At 42.5% G+C, this 27,788-nt stretch overlaps 1 protein-coding gene across 3 annotated transcripts in view; it reads left to right on the forward strand.

Annotated features, from left to right (window-relative positions):
* Window positions 1-27,788, forward strand: part of unc5cb (unc-5 netrin receptor Cb) — a 103,323-nt gene that overhangs the window by 57,226 nt on the left and 18,309 nt on the right. For 2 of the 3 annotated variants that reach the window (XM_068573865.1, XM_068573866.1), the window contains exons 3-7: window positions 6,516-6,659; window positions 11,805-11,908; window positions 22,942-23,122; window positions 24,763-24,930; window positions 25,214-25,378. In XM_068573865.1, coding sequence (XP_068429966.1) covers window positions 6,516-6,659; window positions 11,805-11,908; window positions 22,942-23,122; window positions 24,763-24,930; window positions 25,214-25,378 — 762 coding nt within the window. The remainder of the gene's footprint in view (window positions 1-6,515; window positions 6,660-11,804; window positions 11,909-22,941; window positions 23,123-24,762; window positions 24,931-25,213; window positions 25,379-27,788) is intronic. The other variant, XM_068573867.1, reaches the window with a different exon arrangement.

Consider the following 27,788-nt stretch of genomic DNA (forward strand, 5'->3'; position numbering starts at 1 on the left):
GTTTGTTAAGGATTAGTGAGGGAAAAAAGTCAATATTTAACCTTTGATTGCATTGGTGAAATATTGAAAAGGTCAACGATAATTTGAAGCATGACAGCCTGACTGTGCAGCATAAGCAGAGATCACATGTGGCAAAACAGCTAACATAATTATTCAGGTAGCAAATTCATATTTTGTAGGAGGCGGGGTTGATGAAAACAAACACATACAATATGTGTACATATATACTATCTTAGTCTGCGTTTCAATCTTACAGGTCAGTTTATTTGATCAATGAGTGCATCATCTTATCCGCAGTACATGTTTGACAAGCATTCTTTCACTTTTGTGTGGGCCTTTTGGGTGTGTAGCTGTGTGTCTGTGTACATGTGTGTGCGCGCGTCTTGAGGAGGTAACGGTCGGTAGTGAAGCTCCAGCAGGGTTGTTTTCAGGTGAATTCAGCCCCCGACGGCTCCAGAGCCATTACGCACAACAAGCACAGCACTGATTGGCTGCATTCAGCTGCTGTATTGGAAATTGAGTTCTTTCTGTCGCCCACAGGTACCAATCACATCACATTTACCCTTTTCATCACACTGTTCTGCCACACGTCTGTATGCTCAGACACACTGACAGCTGCTCTTTCGCTTAAATTTAAATGTTTAGGCCCGTAAGCACACACTTACATGCACAAGATCGGCAAGCGTTCTGTTCCATGTTGTTTCTGAGGTGTTTCGGAAAAATACAACAAGGGAATGGTTTACTGAACTGTATGAAACACACAGCATTGTTGCGGGCTGGCGCGCGGTATAAAAGCAGACACACAGATACAGAAGAGTGCTGGAGCCCAAACACATAGAAAATAAGTATTGAAAAAACAACCTCGCAAGCTGAAATCCTTTCATTTTGACCCAGTGTGCTTTTGGAAGAACACACAGATCTGAGGCTGTGTTTCATGGTTATGATTACGACAAAGAAGAAGGTGAAGGTATCACTGGCTCTTCGCCTTTGTGTCAGAAGGTTTTGTGCTAAAAGCATCAACATGGAAAAGAACCCACGCATCACACACGCACCCACTCTACACAACCATATCCACAGGCTATTTACTGCACAGATATTCATTCATTTTATGCCCTTGCACACCCACCCTCCCCTCTTATCCCCCCACACACACACAAACACACGCACACAACACCACAAGAGCCCAATGGATGTTTGTAGCCTTTCTCAACCCACTCCATTGCTCTCTGATTTCCCTAGATTGACAAAAAAAAAGGAGCACAGATAGAAAGTGGCCAGCCTGGTCAATACCACTGATAGTTTAGCCTGAAGGAATTGGATCTCTCCCTCTTCACCTTTCTCTCTCCTCACCCCCCGTGTTTCTGTTTCTGTTTTTCCTGTCTTTATGTCTCACTTTCATGTTGGCAAGAACTTAGATGAAATGAGAGATAATGAGGTAAAGAGAGGGCAAGAGACTTAAGCTACAGGCTGCATCCAGTGCATGTTCATCCAGATGTGTGACACACTCGTATGACAACAAGGTGCTGTCCACTCCCATGCATGCACAGGAACAAAGGAGTTTGTTTTGTGTGTGTCACATGTGTTTGGCACTGGAAATTAGTGGATTACGTTTAAATCCCCCCAAATAAGTGACTTTATTCTGTATTTTGTTTTAGTTTATTGTGAATTACAATGCCAATAAAAAGTTGTGTTGTCTTGTGAATCAAATTAGATTTAATGGCAAGACCTAAACTATTACAAGACAAACAATTATTGCAGTGCCAAGATGTGCTAAGCATCTATTAAATAATGCATGTGCTAAATACTGACATAAACTCTTATTGAAACTTCATTTATCTGATTCAATGGTGTACCACAATGAAACCTGAACACTTCTGAAGGGCGTGAATACTTTCTATAGACGCTGTATGATGCAAATAACACCAATTTCTGAGTGGCGTCAGCAGCTGCAATGTAATCAGCAATAGGAGGCTTGATTCACTGGTAGCCTTTCCCTGCACAATGTTCTTCACAGCATGAAACAATCCACCTGCAGCTCTCCATTGCGGCTTTTCAAGAGACCCCACGCAGGTACATTTCCTGTCTCAATGCTTTTTATTCAGATGGATATGACTCACAGTGGGCCGTGTGTAGCACACGTGACACACAAGCACTTGGCGCAAAACCACCTGCAAAAAGAGGAAAATAAAGTTGTTATTTTGTTCTTCTTTTTAAAGTTTAGCTCGGGAGCAGCAGTGAAGGCAAGTCATATTCGTGTGAACTCAGGACCGTGAACCACTCTGAATTGAACTGAGACCAGTTTTCTGTGAAATAATGAGGACGCACATGAAAGGAGACCATAGATTCAGGTCACATGTGCAAGTTGTGACTGAGGAAGAGACGAGAGTAAAGAAGGTGGTGAGGAGGAACAAAGCTTGATGGTAATTTGCCTTCCGCACAGTGCTGATTTAGCTTCAGATACTCCCCCTGCTGTCAACTGAACACCAGAGCGTTTACCTCCCGGCGTTGAGGCAGGTTAGAGTTCGTCGCGAGCAAAAGGAAAATTGATGAGTGAACGAGCAGCAAATTAATTATAAGTAGGCACAGCTACAGTCCTGTAATATACACTGGAGACAGCTTGTCAAACTCTCTGAGAAACGAGTTAGAAGATCAAACGAGTACTCTTCATCTGGCCAGATAAACCGAGCGTTTACCCCCCTCCCTCCTCTTCCAGAGCTCCTTCAATGACCAATGCCTCCTTTTCCGCCTGACTGGTCTGATCAATAATGTTAGCCTGCACTACCACTAAGGAGCTTGACTAGCTCATTTTAACGACCACATTAATAATATATCATCTCCAAAGAGGCGCCGTACTTCAGCCTATTAATGGGACCTATTGTAGAATAATTTCTACTGCTAATGGGACACATTGACATGTGTGAAGTAGCCCCTCAACGCTGGTCCTGACATGGGCCATGCTAGCGTGCCCCTCTTGATGGCCAATTGAGTCAAAGTCTGTGTGTGTGTGTGTCTGTTTTGTTGTTATCTTTGTAATGCTATACAGTCTACTGAGAGCTCCTAGCTGAGCAAACACATGAAGTCACTGGATGAGGTCAGCAGGCCCAGATCAGACCACCGCTCATCTGCTAAAGTGATGCTTGTGATGTGTTTCAAGTGCAAAACGTCAGGAGGACTTTACTCCTGCTTGAATGAAGTCGTGAATTACTCTTAAAGTAGACTTATAGCTGGTCGTCATCGTCGCTTGAGGCTATCTTACGGTGCAGAGGGCTTGTTCCAACATCAAACAGATAATTACCCGCTATAGAAGAACCTCCTTCAGACACACAGACGGGAAAAAATTAACTGATTCTGGCGCGTGTTTTACACCCTTGGAGAATTCATATCTTCGTATTGCTTCCACTGTATTGATTTTGCCTCTCCGACTATGTGCGTGTGTGTGTGTGTGATGTTCTAACATCCATCACATCCATCCGCGGCGTTCTCAAACTAACAATCCACATCCTCTCAGACACATTGACTTACAGTACAGACAACCACAGACACACGCCCTTGGACTCATACATGCACGTGGACACATACACGCAGCGGCAAATGTGCACACAACAGACGCGGCTGTTCTCCTGCCTGTCGGCACACTGTGTAAATTTTACATGAGAGCTAAGCTGGTGTGTGGGATGTCACTCTGCCTGGTGTGTGTGTGCCAGAACAAGGAGGCTGTGTGAATGCACTGAACCTGAAGTAAAATGGCATCTTAATTTTTTCAGCCACCCGGTGTCTTTGCATTCAACCAGAAATGTAGACACATGCAGTGTAACCCTACTTGAACCATATAACAGATCCTGAACCTTTGTACAAATTGTGTGCATCCAGAAGAGGAGAATAAAGGTGGGGTCATGGTCATTTAAAAATATGCATAAAAAGACCAAAACAAATCTATTGACTGCTAAGATATTGTCGATCTTCTGTGGAAATACTTTGCTTTATCAATACGTATTCAATGAGTTTCGTATTCCATTGTAGAGATATCTATAATAGCAGTTATAAACATTTGTATGCTTTGTGATGTGGACCTTTTACTGGCACAATAAACTGACTGCCCTGTTTGGGAAATTAAAAGAGCATCACAGTTTTCATGTTTCTGCATCAAACCATCAATGTAAAAAGTAGAAATTGGCCAACAGATTATAGCCAGATTTGTCTTGATACATTTATTACATTATGAGTAAGCTTTCAAAAATTAAACTACACCATTTTTTTCCCAATATTAGATTACTGACTAAGGTTCACAGTGTGTCTCAAACAGGTCCATTTCATGTCTAGCTCAGCAGGTAGCACAGTGAATCACAAAATAATGAATGAGATTTCAGGCAAAGATTGGGTTACTGATTGAATGAACATCGGGGCACCATGAGTCACTGATTTGTGACACAAGGCAGCGCATGTTAATGAAGTCACATCAACCACACACCATCTCATGGGTAAGCTCAGTTAAAAAAAAACACTATGTGAATGGTGACTTATTAAATATACTGGAGGAGCAATAGTTTAATTTGATAGCAATTAGACCATTACAGATGTTATTACATTACAGTTAAAAACACAGGTTGGTTTAATGTTCATGTGCTAAAAGGCAGACACACCCAAACCATGAGTCATTCATTGCATTAGCTGCTATCACTGCAAAAAAAAAAGGCCCAGCCCTCGTATAGTAGCTTAGCTTATCACACAGCCGTTAAAGTTACTGTAGTAACCTACATCATGATAATATTTCACCTACCAACCTAGACAGTTAGCTAAGTTGGCTCACTAGCTCTAACACCGGAAGGATGCCCATAGTTGTTTCACTATCACTATCTAAAACATGACACCTTTGTTTGAACAAGCTACAGTTTAGTAGCCTACTAAGCTAGCCTTTCGAAAACACGGCCACATCATTCATTCTGCAACGGCCCCGTTTGATTTGGTATGCACTCTGAGCAGCCCTTTAATTTGTGTCCCCCAAGAGACATCCGCCTCCCCGTTGTTTTTGAATTAGCAGGCAAGGATGTGCACTAGGACAGAGAGTTTGTGGATGTTTGAGAAACTATATAAATGTTTTTTTGTGTTTTAATTAACTTAAGCCATTAAAATGTGCAAAAATACAATATCTGTAACAATAATAAGATGTACACATCGCTGTTCATGTAAAGCGTTTGGTCATGGTTGTGAGTCTCGAGACATTGACTCAAAGATTCCAGACAGTAGCAATTTTGTGAAAAGAATTGGCAATATATGGTCAACAAAGAAAACAGTGTGCATATTCAACAAGCTCCCTATTGGATGTGCAACAACTGCAACAGAAGACTCCCAGTTTCTGTCATAATGTCAGCGAACAATGAAACACAGCCACAGACCTCGTCATCTCCAAAACAGGGTAACTACACAGTGGGGAATAGTGGTTTTTAATTCTGATGACACCATCTGATTTATGGTGGACCAAAAAAAAAGTGTAGATGCATCCTTTCTGGTGGTAATTGTATAGAGAATGTTTCCAAAGCACACAAAAGGCTCTTCAACAGGACATAATTTGAATGCCACGATCCACTTTCACATTATTGCTGACTAGGTACATCAGCGTGACAGTTCCAGGAAAATGACATCAACTTAACTTTTTCCAGTGGGCTGAAAATCCTCCACATTTATACGTAACAGAGCAGCACTATGATGACGAGGTGGCATTGGCTATTCACAGCATGCTCTCAGCATGTTCTTGTAAAACATCTACATGTTGTCCCCTGACCACAAAACATGCATCAACACATACAATCATTTTCCTTTTTATTGTGTCAATTCGTCTTATGATGGGTTCAGAAACTATACATCAAAGTATGCATTGTCTCCTAATATTTTTAGTGAGTTAATATAGAACATGTCTTTCTTTTCCCAAAGACCACCATTGTCCTCACAAATATCTCATTACATCAAAACCGGATGATGGACTGATCTGCAATAAGGCATAACATTGCATGTGAAGTATCAGTAGCTTCAGTAAACGCTCGTGCGCCACATAACCCATTCATTTATACATACACACAATTCCTATGCATGGTCGACATACACACACTGCGGCAGCAGCTTAATCCGCTCTGGAGGGGCAGCTGTGGGTAGAGGCATTTGTTTTGAGGATGATTTGTTTGTTTGGGTCCTGGCACCCAGATGAGCAGTAATCAGAGGAGTTAGCAAACAGGATTGTGGTAGCCATGACGCCGGGAATCCTCCCCCACAGGGCCCGGACCCAAACAGCTCAGCTCTCTGGCTCTGGAATCGGGGCCAGACTGACACAAACAGCCAGTGTCAAAGCATGTGATGTGACTGATTTCAATTTGACTGATTCGTGATTACAAGGAAGTGCATATGACATAAACTGATCAATTTGGGTCGCTTTCAGTTCATTGGAGCTGGTTGTTCTTCGTTGATCAGTGCTAATATGTACCCCCACCCTTTCCTCTTTCAATCCTTTCTGTCTTTCCTCACAGGACTGGTAGTGAGAGAGGCCAGCATCGAGATCACGCGGCAGCAGGTGGAGGAGTTGTTTGGGCCCGAGGACTTCTGGTGTCAGTGTGTTGCCTGGAGCTCTGCAGGGACCACCAAGAGCCGCAAAGCCCACGTCCGCATCGCTTGTGAGTATCCTCCCCTCTCTTCATCCTATTATTCAGTATTTATCTTCTCTCTAATCTTTGTACTCTTCTCCAAACAAAATGTCTCGTCTGCCGAGGAACTGCGTCTCAAAGACTGACTTGTGTATCATGACAGACTTACAGATTCTGGAGATTGAAGCAGTGGAAAAAGGTCTTACTAACATGGGACTTAAGTGTCCCTTTGAACTTGAGTTGGTAAAAAGCCGACATCTGATTCTCTTTCCTTGTGTACAGTATAAACCAGTACAGAGGATAGAGAGAGCTTCATCAGTGTATACACTGTAAAGAGGCACCGGCACTTGTTTATACCAGTGTTACCTCTTTTTTTTCTGTAGGTGGTCCTCATTTGTTCTCTGCATTTGTGTTGGTCCTTCTACTGAAATGTACAACACAAATCGTTTCCAAGTAAAGAGAAACATTCTGTTGCCTGTAAAGTTTGGGCTTGTTGTTTTTTTTATTACTTTCCCAAAAGGATATGCCAATCAAATTCTGAAAAGTAATGAAACCCCAGAAGACATGGTGAGGAAAGCAGAGATGTAAGAGTAGTTTGAGTTGTGACAGTAAGGCAATGCTACTGCAACACATCACATATTACATAACACGACTGCTTCCACATTATTGTCAAAATTCCACCTGAAGGGACTTCTTTTGTAGTATCAGCTTGATCCCGCTGCGCACTTTCAAATCCTGACGAAGTCACTTCAATTGTCACTTCGCTGTGACTGACATGTGGCAAACAGACACAAGATGCAACACCTACTCGCGGAGCTTATTGTTGTCTGCGTCAAATGTTTTGGTCTCACTGCTCGATAGGGATATCACTGTAGCTGGCAACCTACTGTTAGAATGATTTCATTTTCACTTTACAGTTTAGCAGAGCAGCACAGTACGGAGTCGCAATCCATGGGTTTCAGGTGATTTAGAGGCAGTTTGCAGTCATTTATCTGTCTCTCTCCATTTTCATCTCTCCTAATTCTCATTTTCTTTCTCTGCATCTCTCTCTCTCTCATGATGTCCCCTGGTTTTCTGTACAGTTGGTCTTTGAGTTCAGTGTATTCCCTCTTTTTCAAACACCGGTAGCTCTTCTCATTACTGCTTGTCGCTGTTATACTTGCCTGGTGAATCAGAATCATGCCTCTCAGTCTCCCCCGCTGAGTCCACTCCCGCTGCTCCACCTCCTATAATCACCCATGATGAGCAGCCTTCCAGCACTAACCTATCCCTCAAATCACAATGGACCCCTCTTCCCCTCTTATTAGCTTCTGCTGAATGGATTAGCTCCTCTACTGTGCTCTCTCTTCAGGCAGGCTTCTTCAGAGTCAGACTCGATCCTGTTAGGCTAATGGAAACTGGGCTTGTTTTCCTCTCCTCTCCCATCATCTAAACATATACTGTTTAATCAGACAGTGAGTCAGCGCCAGCGTCGGCAAGTTAAGAGGTTGTTGTGTTGGAGGACTGACTCGCAGACTTTCAAAAAGGCTGCGTCGGGCGAAAAGTATTGTCAGAGATATTGTGTGCCTGTTGTAGGGAGAATGTGTGAATTCCCCGTGATTGCGTTTTCTTCTTGTGACCTCCACAAAACCATTTTGATTGGCCTCCATCGTTGGGGAGCAGTGATTGCTTGCCAAAGAGAGGCAATAAAAGCAGTGCATAGAACCAAATTAAATAAATGAATCAAATCAACTGAAATGCCTTTCAAAAGATTGTCGAAGGGTAAAGTTTACTGAGAAAGCTGCAACATGATTTTCTTGTTTGTAGCTTTATAATTTTACAAGGACAAGTCGAGTGTTTCTGGTCACTGCTAACTGTCTGCATCAGAACCTTATGATTAGAGCGAGGAAGTTCCCGAAGTGTAATTTCACATGACAAGTAGCCAAACATACTGTCTCTTCTTAAGATAACGTTGTCACATGTGTATCTTTCTGAGGCCGAGGGAGGCTGGAAGTGTTTATCGGCCAAGGAAGGAACAGTGGGACTCCCACAGGAATGTCGACATAGCTGCCCCACACCCTTCTGTGTCCCACAGTATTGTTCAGGGTTACGAGGAGTGAGGAGAGACTCTGGAGGGGGAGCATAATTTAAAACCCACATCCAATAAAATATGCAGCGCAAAATTATCACTCGCATGCTATGCTTACTGTGTTTCATTAAGAGGAATGTCAAAGGTTTGCAAAGGATGATGAAATTAACAAAACAAGCACTGGGGGTTTAATTGTGGTTAAACAAGCTGTAGTTGATCTGCTACAACAAGCGCATAAAACAAAACTAAAAAGAAGGAATATATCACATACTTATAAACGCTGGCCAATGCAAGTCATTCAAATAATTACAGTTAGGCTATTCTGTGATGTTTATGTTCTGTACAATAATTGGTGGTTGTTGTGGGAGGAACAGACTCCGGTTTGATACTAAAGACAGAAATGTCACGATCCAAACAAGTTTATTATTTGGCAACAAAGCATTTTTGTTTTGATTGCTTAGGTTTAAAGAGGTTATTAAGTATGCACTTCTTCTCATTATAAACACACTATATTTCTAATTTAAAACATCTTTGGCCCAATGCACGGACACCACCTCCAGTACGACTGCTAAGCATTATGGGCCACCCCGCTAATGCTGCAGAGCGAGCAGCCAGACTGGTATTCTCTCCAGTAGGTTTATGGAGAGTTCATATTGTATTTATTGGCTTTGGTTGCACAGCATATATACTGCATAGCATTAAGTGTGTTCCTGTGTAGGAGACAGTGTGCCTCCTGCTTCTCCTTACCTGTCATACTGTGACAACATCTTCTTTTATCTTGTGCAGGCAGTTTGAACCAGCGTTCATCTCTACATTGTAGTTCTGACATCAGAGCAACAGCAGAATGACTCTCAGCACTTCAAACAGCAGTGCCCCTTTGAGACGGAGCTGTGCTGCCTCTTTTCCTTTCTTTACCTTTCCATCTTAATAAAAACAAACTGTTGCTCCTTGGATCAAATTCCATAAAGCTTTATACTTCCCACAATATACCCCTCCAGTCATCCTTCTTTTAATTTCATACCAGACTTTTACAGAAATTGCCTTCAATTCAACAACTCACGCTTTCAGCTTTTATAATGCATTGAAATTGTGGAGTTAAGGTTATTATTCCCCTGAAGTCATGCATACTAACAGGTGGAGTTGGGACAAGGATTGCATTTGTTATTTTAAAGTTCATTTTTTTCAAATAAAAAATGAACCTTAAAGTGACTATATGTATTATTCGGGGCCTCCAGGTGTAGTCTGATCATTATTCTGTAATGCGAACAGAATCTAGTTTCTCCTGCAGGGAAAGTGGAACCGTTAGCTGAACAGTAAAATGTCTCTATTCAAGTATAATGTGTCCTCGTGTAATAGCTGTTGAACAGAAAGAAAGCAAGTGATGCAATCTGTGAATGTAACCTCTATTTTGATCATGTTTTAGGGGCGCCTTCTTTATATTTCAACATAGTGATGAATATAAAAAGTCTATTGCGAGAAAACTCTGTCTTTACTATGTCCATTCACACACATATCTCAATCCCCCCACACATTTAACAGCAGCTCTTCACGTTTATAGACGTGGGTACTGTAGCCCATTACATGTATATTGTATTCAGAAGTATTACACATATTATGCGCAGTCTGCTTCAACTTTTGAAGTACACATACCGCCATGTGTCGCTGCACATCTGAAGGTGCTTTCAATCGACACTCATCTCACATATAAACCCATTCCCAATGTGCTATTGCAGAGGTATCTTCTGGAGATATATTATAATACATGTATATTTTTTTTAAATTCTAGCACACAATGTCAGTGGGAGACCCCGCTCAGCGGGAGCGCAGGGTCACCCTTCAATCAAAGGATCGGCCGTTCGATCCCCAGCTCCGCTAGTCCGTGTCGATGTGTCCTCGTGCGAGACACTTCAATCCGATTTGCCCCCGCAGGCTGTTCCCGCGGCGTGTGAATGAGTATGAGTGGTTAGATAGTCCTGATGGGCAGGTGGCACTTTGCACGGTACCCCCCACCCCTGCCATCAGCGTTTCAGCGGCTGAATGATGACCCGTGGTGTAAAAGCAGTCCGTTACCATTACTGTAATAATAGCCGTCTGTGTATAAGACTTGCCATAAAGTTTCCACAGATTGAACCAGGGTCATTTGTTTGTTTCCATGGACACGGTTAGGAGCTGAAGATGTCTTGGTATCACACGCTTGGATATTAAAAGTAAAGTAAACACAGACTCCCAACACTCAAAGTCAATCTTACTGTGGCGGCTTTTTTGCAGTTTTATTAGAGCTTTTTTAACATGTATGTTTCCCGCTTCGTTGATCCTTTCAAGGTCTGAGCTTTTTTTATAGCCTCTCAGTTTGAAGTCATCGCACAGATATCCTTTTCAGCTTGGTCTCGCTCGCTCTTTTGCCATGTTTGCCTTTGTTTGCGTGACTCTTTTTTTGCCAAGAATATTTCAAAGACTGTGGAAATGGTATCAGTGGAGTTTGGAGGTTTGATTGTAGATTTGCGGCTTCAGTGACTCCAACGTTCCCAAATGGTGCTGTAACTCCCCATTAAGCCCTCTTCTCTCCCTTCCCCTCTGTTGTTGTATATGATGTCCACCGCTCCTGTCTCAGTCTGTGCAGCAGGTTATGATATATGTCTAATGGGCTTTGGGTTCCAGTGTAGCATGACACCTTCAGTAATCCTGCCCTGTCAGTTCCACTATCCCTCCCTCGCACTACTCCGTCAGGACTCTCACTCCAGGAAAATATTAGTTTTTCATTGGCGGGTGAGGGATCCCCTTCTATCTATCTTCTCTACATCTACTTCAGGGAGGTTTATCTGTTCGCTGAAGGAGAGACGGAGATAGAAAGAAAGCACAAATCTCAGTTGCTGTTTCTAACATTCAAACACACACTGTTGTGTAGTGCTTTCTTTTCACAGTGGCAATTATTATATATGAGTTACCCTGCCTTTTTTCTTCTGAAGATTTATTGTTAGGATACCAATCCTATATTATTGATTGAATCAGTATTTCATATTAAACGTAGCTTTAAAATTGCCCTCACATTGACCTGTCTGTGAGATATAAGTAAATATTGATACACAACGTGTTTCTTTTTATTCTAGACCTGAGGAAAACGTTTGACCAGGAGCCTCTTGGAAAGGAAGTGTCACTCGAACAGGAAGTGTTGCTCCAATGTCGCCCACCTGAAGGCATCCCAGCAGCTGAGGTAAGGTTCAAAACACATTTCATTGGGCCACTGTTTCAAGTTTCAAGTTTTTATTCGCTCAAGAGGGTCAATGTACATTGATGAACACTTAAAATTAAAATGTAAATGCACCCAATTCCAGCCGCAACGCTGATTTCCATTGCCTGTCCCCCTGCCAGAATGTACAGGCTGAGTGTCCTAAAGGAAAAGATCAGTGGTAATAAACGACAGCCCATAGCTCACAATACACTACAGTTCAGCAAAAATCAGTGTAAGGAAGACACCGCACACTGCACACAGATACACTGCACACAAGGGCATCAATCAATTTGCACATTCAAGGTCTCACTCGTTCATATATAACATCAATACATCACACATCCATGACAGCACCAATACTGTAAAACTATCTATGTGCACACTTCATGTGCTTTTTAAAAGTGCTGAAGGTTTGGCACTCATTGAATTGTAGTTGTTAAAGATAAGTTCTAATATGCAATTATACGTTATGTTCACCTTAGAAATGCAGGCAGTTGTCTCAACTCAAATCCAATAAACTGGCTGCTCTGAAAAGAGCTTCATGGGAAGAGCTTCACTGCCAGATTTTAGTTTCAGCTGAAATGTCGACATTATTTTTTGGTGTGATTCTTTTTTTCCCCTTTCTTTTTTTTCTATATAACGGGTTAAATGTCCAACTCCCCCATCATTTTATATTCCTATATGTATTTATTAGCATGTATTACATGCTTTGATAACACCAGTCAACGGTTCTGTTCTTTCATGACACATACAACTCTGTTGATAGCAGAATGTCCCTCAGTTTGAAACTCTGCTCATTTCAGAAGTTGTAATATAATAACACTGAATAAATCTGACATGGTCCGGCGCTCAGATAAGGACATTTTTCCACCACTGCCTGGGCTATTTAAGCTGTTTGGGTATTTCGGCCGGTCACTGCAATTTGGTCCCAGGAGAAAAAAAATTGTAATTATCTGCAGTGGGGGAAAAAAAAGAATAAAAACCATGTGTGTCACCTTAGCTCAGCTAATATCACCTCCCTGCTCCCTCTCTACCTACAGTAGAGCGCTGTTACCGCTGCATTTGAAAAGGTTCAGTTGTGATTGCAGGAACATAAATAGAGGATGAAAGAGTGGCTGGATGGGTGAGGGAGAGGGGGGGAGGGCTTTGGTGTGTTTTTTTTTTTTTTTGGGGGGGTGTTGGGCCTGAACTCTGTAAAGGCTTGTGATTGACCAGGAAAAGCCGAGTTAAGTGAGTGGAACTGCACAGCATTTATCCCCGCTCAAAGTGCTGACAGGCTAAATGGACCAAAAGTTTGGGCCTGGCACTCCGCAGACTCTCAGTATACAATCCAGGCTTGGGTCTGATCGTGTTGCTGTAACAGCCATACAGCACTGGTGATTTTGCTGCCTGTCTGAGGTCTCTCTGTCAATCCTGGATTGGCTCTGCGCGGCGATTAAAGACTCAGCTGGGGTCCAATCATGACACATCTATGCTTTATGAGATATAGAGTTGCTGTGGCAACCTCGATTTTCAATGACGGGTAAATAAGAGGCTTGCCAACATTTGCAGTGTATACAGTCTGGGTAAAAGTATGTGTGTGTATGTGTGTGTGTTTGTGCGATCCAGTAGAATCAGCCTTGTACGACAAACAAGTGGAAAAATAATGGGTTGTTAAATTCTACAGGGACAGGTTAAAGTTTTATATGATGAGGTCAAAATATAGGATATGATGACGGCATTTGTAGCAGGCAGTTCACCTCTTTCTCCTATAAGAAAGAAAAGGAAAAAGAAGGAAAATGCATCATTTTCTGTATTCTGACTAAGAGCAGTGATTGTTTACTTTTCCTTCTATGATCAAGTTGGATTTTGTGTGTGTACCGAGGCCCTTTTCCAACTCCTTTTAATTACTCACACTTACCTCATGGGTACAAAAAAAGACAACAGTTCCGTTCCACAAGTTGTTTTTCTCCCTCTTCTTTTTTCCCAAAGTCAAACACAGCTGCTTCAGTGGGAAAAGGGACAAAACCAAATGCTGCTTTTTCATCTGTGTTTTTCAGGCCTGGAGAAAAAGCCTCGGGAAAAAAAAGCAGATGGGCTAAGTCTGTGGTTACATATGAAATCTGCAGAAATGTGTAGCAGCCGTTTTGAAGGAAGGATCTGTCATATTTCACCCACTCTAAGACAAAAAAATAATATAGAGGGGATGAGAGAGGCTGAAGGCAGAGGGAGAGGAGCTGTTGCGGGTTGTCGGGGTTGGATCCGGTGGGTTGCTGTCAGGCCTCCAGTGGGCTGTCAGTTCGCTCCGGGCTTCCTTCACACGGCTTTGCCTTGCGAGGAAAAATCTGGAGGAATGGCAGGCCCCGACTGAGCCATAAAACCCAAACTCTTAGAGCACTTTTGTTAAATCATGTGGACTGTATGTGGTGGCCATTGTGCTGTGTGGCACACACACACACACACACACACACACAAAAAGGCATTGTACTGACTGTGCATGAACTGTCACATCCCTGCTTTTCCACATGGATGTTCACATGTCGAGGCACCAGCAAGCACATTAACGCGTCTGTGTGCCCGGCTAACATGGTACCATGCTGCCAACAACTCAACTGAGCACTGACAGTCTCTTCATCTATTCTATGGAGTGAACAGTGTGAGTGTGGCTGACCTTCTGGCAGAAAAAACATTCACTGTTGATGTATTGCTTCCTCTTTAGAAACTAGAATAAAGGATCTTTTATGAGGAAAATGTGTCATTTAGGTTCAAACACATTGCGTTACACAAGTTTGTTTTTCCTGCTAACTGACATTATAATAGTTAAATGGTTGCAAGCGCTGACACTTTTACTTAAGTTTTAATGATTCAGTTGAGATCAGCTATGATGCCACATTGTTGCAGCTGTTTTAGATGAAGAGTTACAAAGTAACTCGCCCACACAGAATCATTCTCAGAGCTGCAAAGCCCACGTTCCCGACAATCAAAGTAAGTCGTTCACAATTAGTTTTGATCTCGGATTACAAAGTGGAATTGCGCTATTTGATGTGATCCAGTGTCAGTCTTGTGTTCCCTCTTTGACTTCCCACTTTACAGATGATTTACATTATAGGTTTTCACGATGGTTTACCACAGTAAGGACGTTCTGTTACTCGATTTAAGTGGTTTTGAGTCTTTGTTGGCTTCCTGCAGCGGCTGTTGCCCCGAAAATCCCACATTATGCTGAATAATCAGGCTTGCTCCTGTGATGATACAGCAACTTTTCATAACGGAATATAAAAAACAGTTATTATCTGACATCTCAGAGGTTTTCACATTCACAGTTCATTTTTAGGGTATCCTGGCCCTTATTTTTGACAAGTTATTCAAACTTCATACATTGATTTTCTAGTGTCCAGATAGTCCCGGAGTTGTGGAACACACACACAAACACACACACAGACACACACACAAAGAAAACAAGCAGCCGGCATTTATTTTGGCTCTCCTTGCGGCCATTACCAATGGAACTTTGGCCTCAAAGGACTGAAATACTGCGAGTGAGGTTTCTGAAATAGCACAAGGATTCAGTCATGAGCGTCTTGTATGGTCTGAATACATTAGACACTCACCAGGCCCCCTAAAAGTCATTGTTACACATTTCCATTGCCATGAATATTTGATGTGTACTTAATCAAAAACAGAGGGAAAATGTAACCATTGAGACTATTATTGGACGGAAGGGAGAAGGAGTGATTTGGCAGGAAAAGCTTGGTTTCTGTATTACGTGGGCTCTCATGCTGAGCGCTTGCCTTAGATAGAGGCAAGGTAAAGATGGGGAAACTTTCCCTCAGCTCAACACTGATCATTCTCTTTTAATACTGCCATGAAGCTCTTTCATCACCATCTTAAGGGCCTCTACAGAAGTAACAATACCCTCTTTTCATACTCACGAACATGTGGCAGGCTCATAAAATTGACTTAAATCTCCTTGTGAAAGAATGCAGTTTTATTGTTCCTCTCTCTTTTCTTCTCCCATGCTTGCCATCTCCAGCTCCACTTCAGAGCACTTGTCACAGCCCTGGGAGAAAGGCAAGAGTTCAGAGGTGATGCAGCACTGTGAGCTGCTGAGCCTGTTTCCATGGAAGCAGGTTTTTAATTCAGGCATCTCCTCAGTCAGCCGGGGTCCTGCCGTGTTATCATGGGTAACGAGTCATTGACGCTCTGCGGGGAAGAGGCCCTGCTGCCATGATTAAGTCCACTGGCTTTACTGAGAAGAAAGCGAGGAAACGTAAAGATCTTTACTTCACACTCCCTCATCCAGAGAAATGAGAAAACTAAGTCTGATGAATTTAGACAGCTGGAACGGCAGCCACAGCAAGGGTTTCACATTTCTATAGAGACAGATATTTTGTTATTAGGTTACAATTATGTTTTCTTACCTTTTTGTAATTGACTAAATGTGCCTGTAATGGATCTCTGCATTGACTCTTCTGTTATTAAATCTAATCGGGCTTGAATATCTTGACGTTATGGAGAGCCAGCATCCAGCTTTTCCACACGTCAGACCACGTAATTGGCAGTGATCTGTTGATTTTAGGTCAAGTTCCACTTAATCGGCGATGTGAAAGCGTCGCACACGCTGCCGCTCATCGGGTCACCTTGTCAAAAAACAACTGAGTGCTTCAACCCAGTCAACATGCCGCCTGTGTAGTTATGAGGGGGGCCAGGAATGTCAAGAGTAACAACACTTCAGTGCCCAGTGAAACAGGAAGTGTGTTTTCATTTAGTTTACCCATGGGAGAGAAAGTGTCAGGAGGGCAGACCAAAAAACCCCGGAAACCAATCATTTGCCCTTTAGGCACCCATCTGTCAATCACCGCAGTCTCCCTGTGCAAAGGCTGTGATTTACTCTAATAGCTCAACATGTGTGAGCTCTGCTGTCCTCTAGAAGTCTACTGTAACCTCCGATGGTTCAGGGCTTGACAAACATGGAAATGTACAACGCTGGACCCCAGGGGGTTCGTGTAATCCATCGGACCCCCTGTGAGAAAGAAAAGAAAATATAATTCATTACAGGAAAAAGACCAGAAGCACTTCTTCAGGCTCTAAGATGTTGCAAAAGATAAACTGACACTGGAAAACCAATCCAAGAAACTACTATGTACATGTATGGGCTACTGAAGTAGCGTGTGTATTGAAAACCTCTTTGTATTTTGAATTAGTTCCAAAAAGAGCAACCTGGAATCGTAAGGAAGGAGAATTGCTGGATGCCGAGTGGTATTTTCTTTTAACATGGCAATGAGACTTAAATGAGGGAGTTCTCATTCTGAGATGAACTATTTCTTTATCACTTTCCAATTATTTTTGAAACTGTTTAAACTGAACTTGTGAAACGGTTCCAGCATCTTTCATCCTTACTCCTGAAGGTTGTATTGCATACAAAGAGAGTTCTGACCTCACTGCACAAAAACCCCGTCCCTTGGTAGAGTTATCAACTGAGCTTTTCTAAAGACCAGAGGAGACTTGGGCAGACCAAGGACTGCATGCACATTGTTTATCACACAGTTCTTCACTTTGCAAAGCTGCAGCCACAATAAAACTAGTTAATTTCATATTTCACAAAAAGAAATGGCATTAGTGTGCCATGCCTATCTGCAGCCAACCTGTCCTTGACCATCCACACGTGAATGTAGCAAACATATGTGGGCTTAAAAACTAATTGTGCAATATAATGACAGATATCCAACAGTTACATCATCACCATCAACATATAATCAACCATTCTGTGGAAGAAGCATGAGTCATATGCCAATTTTTAAGCAAATACTTCACGCCTCCCTAATCAACGGACGAAAAGAGAGCGGTGAAAACATAAACTCCTCCCACCTTCATGTTGTTTGCACTGCAGGCGGTGAGGTGTTCCAGGAATCACATTTTAAGAGCCATACGAACTGTGCAAGAGAAAATGGTGAGAGTTGTGTTGCAGCAATGAATCGTCTGGCTGAAGCGAGTTTAAGAAATGGCTGTTCTCGTTCAGCAGACTGTGGAGAGCTTGAGGCGGGACTGCGCTGGAGGAGGCCATTACTCCTGGCTCAAATCTCAGATATCTGTCTTCTGCATGGACACCGTAACCCCTCCAACCTCTGTTACCGAACCTCACCATCCCTCCCTCTCTCCTCCGCCCAACCCCCTCCCCATTCCAGCTCCTCCACATACACACGTCCACCGTCACAAACACACACACACACACGGATATCGAAAACCAGCAAGTAATGACACACACCGCGCACACAGGAGCAGACATTCCGCTCATCACACCTCAATACATCACACCTTAGTGCATTTCAGCTTCTAAATATTTTCACAGCTCACATTTCCATTCTTGTCATGCAGGCAGATGCAGAGCATATGGCTTGTTGTCTCATAGTAAGTGATTGAATAATCAGTTTGTAACCTTTCGTGGTTCATTCTCCAGGTGTGTCATTCGAGCCTGCGGCAGGGTATACGCTGTGAAAGAAGGGACATGAATAAATTACATCGGATGGATAGTTAGACTTCATGTGGAGGAGCAGGAGAGCTCATAATGACTTCTCTGTAGAGGAGGCTCACACATTTCTGTGGAACGTTTTTTTTTTTCCTCCCTGTTCTTCCTTTTCACGCCCCTCTCCACCCCCACACTGTGCCGCACGTTCTATTTCTGACACAACGGGGATGAGGAGTGAATGGTGTTGCCTTGCACTGGTTCTTATCAAGTGAGTGGATTGTTTGCTGGTTCCTACCAAGTGATTGTATACAGTGTGTTTAGTATTTTGTGTTAATTGGTGTTGTGCTGGCGGAAACATCCCACTCCTTGGTTACAGTCTGGTGTGCAGCCAGTTATGTTGGCGAGTGGGAGAAGAGGTGGCCGTGGAAGGACGCCACGTCCACGTTGACGTGTTGAGTATGTGGACCACAATGGGCGGTCTCTCAAAAGACCTGAACCTGCTTCATAGCCCCTATGATGGTACCTTTTTTTTTTTTTTTTTTTTTTAAGTGAACCTTTTAGGGGAAAGTACAGTCCAGGCCTCATTGCGTGGTATTTTTGGTAAATGGCTGCCCATTTAACTTAATTGTTACCACACTGTAAAGACACTGTTCTGTCTCAGCCAAATGACTACATTTTGATTATATTCCTAGAGTGATTATATTTTTGGTATACTTTCATCTAGCAAACAAAGTAGTAGTCTTATGCAAAACACACAGTTTATAACCTCTTGGGTTTTTTTTTTGGCACGCTAGCTGTGACCACATTTGATTTTTCTTTTTAGAGCAGATTAAAATCTTGTTTTATTGCACAGTACTGAGTCTGTATAGCATGTATCCTGAGGTGCAAAAAAACAATAAACTGCAGGGTAATATGTACAATAATACTAAGCATGAATAGGAATATATAGTGGTGAAGGGAAAATATGAGTAGGCGATGCAGTATGATACATGTGCACCCGTACATGTGCAGGGAGAAGTCTAATTTAACACTTAAACCCTACTATGCTAGTGGAAGTTAGGATTCAATTCTAATCAATTCCCCATACCTTCCCTTTAATTCCAATGGAACGTTTATACCGTGAATATATCAGGATTATTACAACCCTGTCTTTGACAGATGTATTTTTCTAACCTGTCTTTACATTTTTCCACAATACCATCAGATGTATTCTGGTATGTGACGTTTCCAGAGCTCAATAGATGAAAAAGATATTTCCTCTAGGTTACCTTTCTCTTTTTTCTTCACATCTCTAGTCTCTCATTACTCCCTCACTTAGTCATCACGTCTTCCAGACAAAGTTACCTCTTCGTAACCTTTTTCCTCCATTCCCTGTCTTTATCCCTGTCTTATTCTTCTTGCCTCTCACTGATGACATGTCATACATTTTGGCACACTAACTGTCTGTCCTCCCGCTCATCTCTCCTTTTCTCTGTCATGTGGTTCACCTGGGTCTAGGTTTAGGTCTCTCTCTCTCTCTCTTTTTCTCTCTCTCACTCTCACTCTCTGTCACTTGGCTGTCTCCTCCGACCAGACAGGGGACTCTGTCTCTGTAAGACAGCTGACATGTGGCAATTTCCCTTCGTTAATGACAGGAAATATGCCAATTACCTCTCCGGATGTTTCACTGCCAATCAGATGCTAACGAGCTGCAAGTGTGTGTGTGTGTGTGAGTGTGATTGACTGATTGAATCTTTTGGCATGCAATAAAGTTGGACAAATGCTATATGAGATTTAGTCTTCTGCAGAATGTTATTCACTTGAAATATTTCCACAAGTGTGCTGTAGTTTGGCTTACCTTTTCATCTCCGCTTTTATTAATGAGTCCTAATTATAGTCGGTACAGAATAAATGATGGGTGAACTGTTGCTCACTTCTGCTCTCGCACACCCGTTCCCACTTCTGACACAAGATTCTTCCACTTTCTATCCCTCGTCACTCGGTCTGCCTCCCACCCCTCCATCTGTGCTGGAAAGCGCTTTTGTTAAATTTTTAATTACCTTCTCATATAAAACTGCTATTGACATCTCAGCGCAGCTCGTTTGGTGCAAAATTGGACAACCTCCTCTCTGTATCAGCTGTCCATCTCGATTCGAAAAACAGACCTTTTGCTTCCCGACGCTCCGCTCACACCGATGTGAGCTTTAACACATTACAACATAACATATTTATGATGTCAACAAAACCCATCGTTTCTCTTGTTTGCATCATCTTTATTTGTTTTGTTGGACTTTTTAACATGACACAGGGAACAAAGGATATAAAATGACAATCGAATCCCTCTGAACTCTTTGTTCCCTAAACACAAGAGTTCTTGCTCATTTTTTTCAGTGTCATTCAGTTTCAAAATGTGTGGCAGTATTGGAAGAAAAAAATCAACAATCTACAAAACCAATGAATGAATACATTGATGCATTCACTATAATCACTTTAGTCTCCCTGTTCGTGGTGGAGAGGTAATAGTGCGTTATGCTTTACTAATAATAATAATTCCAGGTTTGAGTCCAAGATAATGCGCTGGAGTTATTTACCTTATTTAAAATGTATGTTTTAAAATGTATTTCATTGTTGAAACCTCTGGGAGGTTGAGTGTGTTATTTTGTAATTATTTTGCTCTAATCCTGAAAGTCAAGACAGATGTCTAATTGCCACCTCAGCAGATGTCAAGACACATTTGCAGTACAATTAAAACAGAAGCCAACTTATTAGCAATCTACGGAAATACCTAAATATACACACCTATCACATATGGACAGGCGTTGCTATACAATCCTGAAATAACTATTAAAAAGCTGTTTTTTTAAGTAAAAATTACATTTATTTCAGCACAAAAGAATTAACATCATCCACAGCTTGACAAGGACACATCTTTTACCGTAGATTAAATATTTTGATTCATATCTAAGTCCATACTGCAGTTCTTATTGATTTGTGTGATGATGAAGCTGCTTTTATTAACCATCTAGTTGTGAATTTAATTAAATTAGCATCTGTTAACATAAAGCCATGTTTTCTTTGCTGTACCATTATGTTGAGGAATTAAAATGATGTATCACGTATATCTCCGACTAAGTGACCGATGTAATGCATGCATCGCAACTTATATATAAAGTGCAGTATAACTGATGTTATATTGCACTTTATTTCATTGCACTCCTGTGAGAGAGATTTAATTTCAGCTTGTGAAATGGCTCACGAGATGGCTTGTGAGGGAATCCAAGTCAGCCTTTGAGTCAGCTAATATATGTTGATGGGGGAAAACACTTATAAGCATCAAATCAGCAGAGAATATACATCACACTTACAGAGGTTTACAGTAAAGCTCTGCTGATGGAAAGTATAAATACATCACCTGCTCGATATTAAGCATCCAGTGTCCGACAGCTGTTTTACGGGCTGCACAATATGAGCGTTGTGTGCGTTCCCGTGAAGGAGGGCTGGGTAGGCAGAGTTTGACGATGACATAATTGTGTAGTATTGAAAATGTTTTTCGTCCCGGCCTCTCCAATGTGTTCCTGCTGGATAAGGGAGCAGGCCACTGAGGTGTGACGCTGATGGCGTCTTTGATATCCGTCACTTCAAGCAAACACAGATACTGGGAAGCTGGTGATGCATGCAACTCCGTGCATGTCCCAATCAGCCCATCTCCTCTTTTGAGAAAGTTCTAACAATGCTCGTCTTCCAACATTGCCCCATGTGTTATGTGCATGCCTGCAACACGTCATGCCACGTCTGTGTTTCTTAAGAAGTCTAACAACAATAAGCCTGCACATCGTGTTGTCTTGGCAGCCCTTATATCAGGTTATTGTCCCACTTTTTTGAGATACTTTATCTCCCTTTGAGAACAATCTTTTCTAAACATCCTACTTATCTTTGCCTGTAAGACTCTTATCTCTTATCAGGCCCCGCTCCTCGTGGGATATCACAATACACAGGAAGTTAGCTATTTGCCAGGTCTCCCCATCGCTGGACAGCTTCTTTTGAAGAAAACCAGGCAACCAGCAAATACTGTTGAATCGAAGTGGCTTTAGAGTGTGAGGCGGCACAGGTTATTCTTTTTGAAACCTTTACACCTCTTGAAGAGAAAAGGGATCTTGGTGATTTACTGCCGTATAAAGGCTCTAAACGGTCTCCTGTTCTGTGATAGTGCCAGGAGTTCAATATCCGTATCATTTAGAGAAATGAAACTCATAAGTAAAGGTCAGAGAGACTCTCAGATTCAGGAATTTTCTCTCCTGCCTGACAACCCTGATGTTACTGTAGTGCTTTGTTCTGAGGAAGAGGAAAAAGAGCCCGATGGCTCCTGACTTTTTGTAGCCGGACCTCATATTAGTAAATATTTGTGCTCTAATCGATGCTGTTTGAGAGGTTAGTCGGAGACGAGAAAAACTAGATTTGTTTAACACTTTTCTGTGATTTGTCTACAATTGAACGAGGTCAACATGTGATACGTTCTCACAACGTCTGTTTAAAACGACTTCTCCGTTGGCTCGGAAGTTCAAGTTTGTTCAAAGTGCTCTCTTCTTCCTCCTAGGTGGAGTGGTTGAAGAACGAGGAAGTTATTGATCCTGCAGATGACAGAAACTTTTACATCACCATCGATCACAACCTGATCATCAAACAGGCCCGCCTCTCCGACACTGCCAACTACACTTGTGTCGCTAAGAACATCGTGGCCAAGAGACGCAGCACCACCGCCACGGTTATTGTCTACGGTAAGCGACCGCCATCTTGACACTGACCAACACAGTCAATGAGATCTAACAATAGTCCTTTCATCTCCTGACCGGCAATCACTCTTTCTCCTCATTGACCACCTGAGGGATGAATAAAGTGCCGAAGAAAAGTGTTGAATTCATATAACGAGGCAGCTCAACGTGAACAAAAACAAAATTCAAAGTCACTCTGCATAAAGCGAAATCCCTCTCTCTCCTGGGGCGTGGAACAGTCGCTCATTTTGTTCATGCCGGAAGGTGTGCAAGGAATGGAAGATAAGTGATTTTCTGAACTGTGCGCGAGGTGCTGATGTGGCTGAGCCATACTTAAAGAGACCCCTGCTGTGGCTTCACACAGACTTACCCACTGTTTCCCCAACATCAGCTAACGTGACTGTTATTGCACAGTGCGGCTGTGAAGCTGAACAAGGCCTGCTCGAGGCTCTGCCTTTTCACACTGAATAAAGAGGTATTGTTGCGTGCATGCGGATGAATACGGACTCCAGACAAATGTGAACAGATGCTTGAAACTGATACTTTCACCGGGGGTCAAGTTTAAAATCTATAATTCCCTCATCACTTTCTTGTCTCATGAACGTTAAGAACAATGTGGCTGGTGGGGGTCAATGTCAGGGCGATGAAGAAACACAAATTGTAAATTCAAGAGAGCCGATTTCAGGGACAAGGGATGCTGTCTGTGCAAGGCTTTTACTGTCACTGCCGTTGAATAACTGCTTTGATGTCAGCTCATCCTTGGGAGAAAGTACAACGAACCACTGCGTCTATTAGTGCTGGCCTTGCTTGTAATCCAAATTGGGTACTTGCACCTTTATGCACAGTGTGCTGTATGTGAAAGTACACATGAAGCAGTTTAAAAAAACGCAAAGCATAAGAGAGAGAGAGAGAGTTGTGTCTGATAATTGGAGATGGAAAAAGTGAGCACATGCAATATGTTTTTTTAGCCCAACTCACGACCAGAACACTGGAAACAGGAGCACAAGCGATGGATAGAAAGAAGGAGGGAAGAGATAGATCCATAATCCATGGAGGAAAGAAAGCAGACAATACAAAAATGCGGGGCTTTGGCAGTCTTCCCCGAGAGTCCAATATTTTTGGGCTTCACTCATAAGCATGTCACATTTGAAAGTCGGAGGCTCTGAGGGGCCCGGTTCCAGCATCTCAAATGCCACGGACTTGTTCTCAGCCACAAGCCCTGGTGCAGCTCTGCACTGGATTTAGTCGCTGACAGAGATGGATGAGAGAGGGAAGAGAGGCATTAGGAGGACTCGGTGAATGGAAAATGCAGCCATCTGACCAGGATTCACTGTCTGGCTGCATAGCAAAGTAACATCCAGAGATATCCGAAACTCTATACATACATCTATTATAATGGGCAGTGATACTTCATATACATTATGGATTGATAAGTCACACTGAGGACAAACCTAATTAAATACAAGTGTTTTTTATTTGCTGTCTTTCTGTGCTTTTACTGGAATTTTTGGTCTTTTACGTTGAGTTATTGTATCGTGAAGCACCTTTTTACTTGTTGTGTAACATGCCCTCTAAATCTAAGGATGAGGGGAGAAGACGAGCAGTCTGAGTGAGGGTTCAACATGTTTTATTCCCATACACACCAGTGAACGGGGGTTGGTCGACATGGACGGAGTGGTCAGTGTGCAACAGCCGCTGCGGCCGCGGCTACCAGAAGCGCACACGCAGCTGTACCAACCCGGCCCCTCTCAACGGCGGCGCCATCTGCGAAGGGCAAGGCATTCAAAAGCTGCCGTGCAATCCTCTCTGCCCAGGTATGGCATCAAATTACAATAAACCCACTCAGGAGTGGGTGGAAAGGGTTCAGGTGCACACAAACAAAATACATCAAATATGATACAACTCTGTGTTTGCACATTTCACTCTGTTTGTGCCTCCACCCTTACGTGTGTGTGTGTGTGTGTGTGTGTCTCTCCCACATATCTCGCTGTCTCAATCACGTACACATTCACCCACTCGTGCACTGTTTTGGTCTTCATCTTCTCATTGGCCATTTCGTTCACTCTTCCCCCGTCTGTCCCGTCTGTTGTATGGCAGTGGATGGCCTGTGGACCGAGTGGAGTAAGTGGTCCACCTGTGGGACAGAGTGCACCCACTGGAGACGGAGGGAATGCAGCGTTCCAGCACCCAAAAACGGGGGAAAGGACTGTGAGGGCATGGTGCTCCAGTCCAAGAACTGCACCGATGGGATGTGCATGCAGAGTGAGTACCCGACTAATCCTCTGCTACTCTCTCTGACCTGCCCACCAAAAGGAATCTCTTCACCCTTTGACCATGAGTTTCCCTTCGCTCTCTCATTGACACGCTGTGTTTCACATGCCCACGTAACGCTCTCGCCCTGTCTTCACTCACGCTGTTCCACTTCACTCATACATAAACAAAGAGACATGCTAAAACGCCTTTCTCTGTGTCGTCTGCACTCAAACTCTTTTTTTTTACACATTCATAGAACACAAAAGCTGTTGTATGAAAGTGACATAAAAGAAAAAACCACAGCACGTCTTTTCTTGTGTCAGCTCCGCTTCAGATTTAAGTATATGTTAAAAAAAAAGACTATAGGCCACATGGGGAAGTGCTCTAAGTAATTATCCTTGTCACAGGCTAAGCATTTGGGAGTTATATTTAAAATAATAATCAGTGATTATATTTTAATCACATAAAGCGGGTCACATCTACACGACTGCTTTGATTACTACCTTGATTTAAAAACTCTGGATTCCTTCGGTCCAATGAGAGGAAGCACGTGGCCACAAAGTGTCCCGAGTGAAGACTCGCTGCTTTTCCTGCCGGCAATTACATGCGTTGCAAAGTGAACAAGTATGGCAGACTGCTTAATAATCTTACAATGATTTCAAAGTATACAAAAGTCTTAAGGATGCGACAGCATTTCTTGCTCATCGATCACAATCCTTCAAATGTTTTGTACTGTTTTGTTGCCAACAAAAATAAAAAGGCCAAAGCCAGTGTGTGCTGCAGCCAGATATTTTTCTCCAGGCAAAAACAAAAATGTTCTGTGCTTCTCTTTCTTCCAGCAAGTTGAAAACAGCCACGCAGTTTAGTCGAGCCGGGCTCCCTCTCCTTTTTAATACAGTCGCAGATTGGAGTCATGCTGCAATTGCTCTGATGAATGTCTGTGTGTACATGTGTGTGTGTGTGTGTGTGTGTGTGTGTGTGTGTATTTACTGCAGTGTTAGGAATCTACTGGGATAAGTATTTGATACCTTGAACTTCATCTACTAAAACAAGTCTTTGTCTTCGTTTCTGTGCCTGTAATATTAATAAGAGGAATCGAGAAGGAGAAGGAGGGAGCTGGGAACACTGCACAGTAACTCAGTTACATTCTGTGTCTGGTTTAATAAAAAAATCCTCTCCAATAAACATCTTTGAAGGTGTTAGACCCCCACACATTGTCACAGATGCCTCCATTATGTGTATAACCTACTACAGATGGTGATTGTGACACTAATATAATAACAATGGCTCTGCTGCTACTGGATGTCTAGAATTTGATACAGCTGGCCATCACCGTGTGCAGCTGATGTGAGATTTTGCAGCACTATCAGGTTGTTAACGGCTACCTGCAGCATAGTGTCGACATGATGCATAATAGGTTACGATTGGCGACCAATTTGCATCTTCAGACGCAGATGGCTGATGGATTTGCATGCGTCTGTCCAAAGTAAACACGTACGTATGGAGGACCAACAAGAAACTGTGACTTCGGTGCTCATTATTTCTTCTTAGTTTGCATCAGAGGAATGAATGCATTAGCTGATTGTATAGCCAGGGTCCTATGTCTACAGTGTATTTAAAAACATCAGGGAAAGAAATCTATAAAAACTCTTAAAAGTACTGTTATTTGTCTTATTCCTCTTGTTTTATTTCTGTGACTCAGCCCATCACAGAAGCATTAGTTCTCAGTAGATTGATGGCCAGCTTGCAGAGAATATAAAGCTATAATGATATAGATTTAGGATCGTTTCAGGGATTGATTTTTTTTGGAAGCTAAGAGGGTGAAGCCACTTATGTCAATGCTAATGACCATTTCCACTTGCATTTAGAAGAACGGCCCATTATCTAAAAGCTCACATTATGGCAAATATGATTGGGAATGGAAGTTGTGTGCAATCTGAACTCACCTCGGACTGCTGATCTGCTCCCTCTAGTGCAGAGCTGAGATCTGAGCAAACACGTGTCTGTGGATTCCATTGCAGCTTGATCTTATTTGCTGTTGTTTGAATTTATTTAAATCAGTTCAATTGCAATCCACTGCAGGAATCTGGCAAAGGAATTTGATATATAACCAGAGCTGGAAATAGAACTTGAGATGCTCGGTCTCCATTGCTGCACAAAAACACAACTGACCTGAATCGAAAAGGAGAAAGCTGTATTATAATTTACTTTGCAGCTTGTTCATCACATTTAAACTGTCAGGGAGTTTGGGGTTTGGACTTAACAAAGTTATGTATCTACAGATTGCTCTAGAGAGGTTGCACTCTGCTTGTTCGGACAGAACTTCCCAACTCTTAACACAAGAGTGTAGTTTTCACAGTTCACTGAGGCTGACCTGTCGAAATCTCTTGTTTTGCGCTCCCTCTGTGGTCGGCCTTCC

This window comes from Clinocottus analis, unplaced genomic scaffold (genome assembly GCF_023055335.1).
Source record: "Clinocottus analis isolate CAN_PGR_092001 unplaced genomic scaffold, fCliAna1.0.p SCAF_13, whole genome shotgun sequence".
In the NCBI taxonomy this organism is placed as follows: domain Eukaryota; kingdom Metazoa; phylum Chordata; class Actinopteri; order Perciformes; family Cottidae; genus Clinocottus; species Clinocottus analis.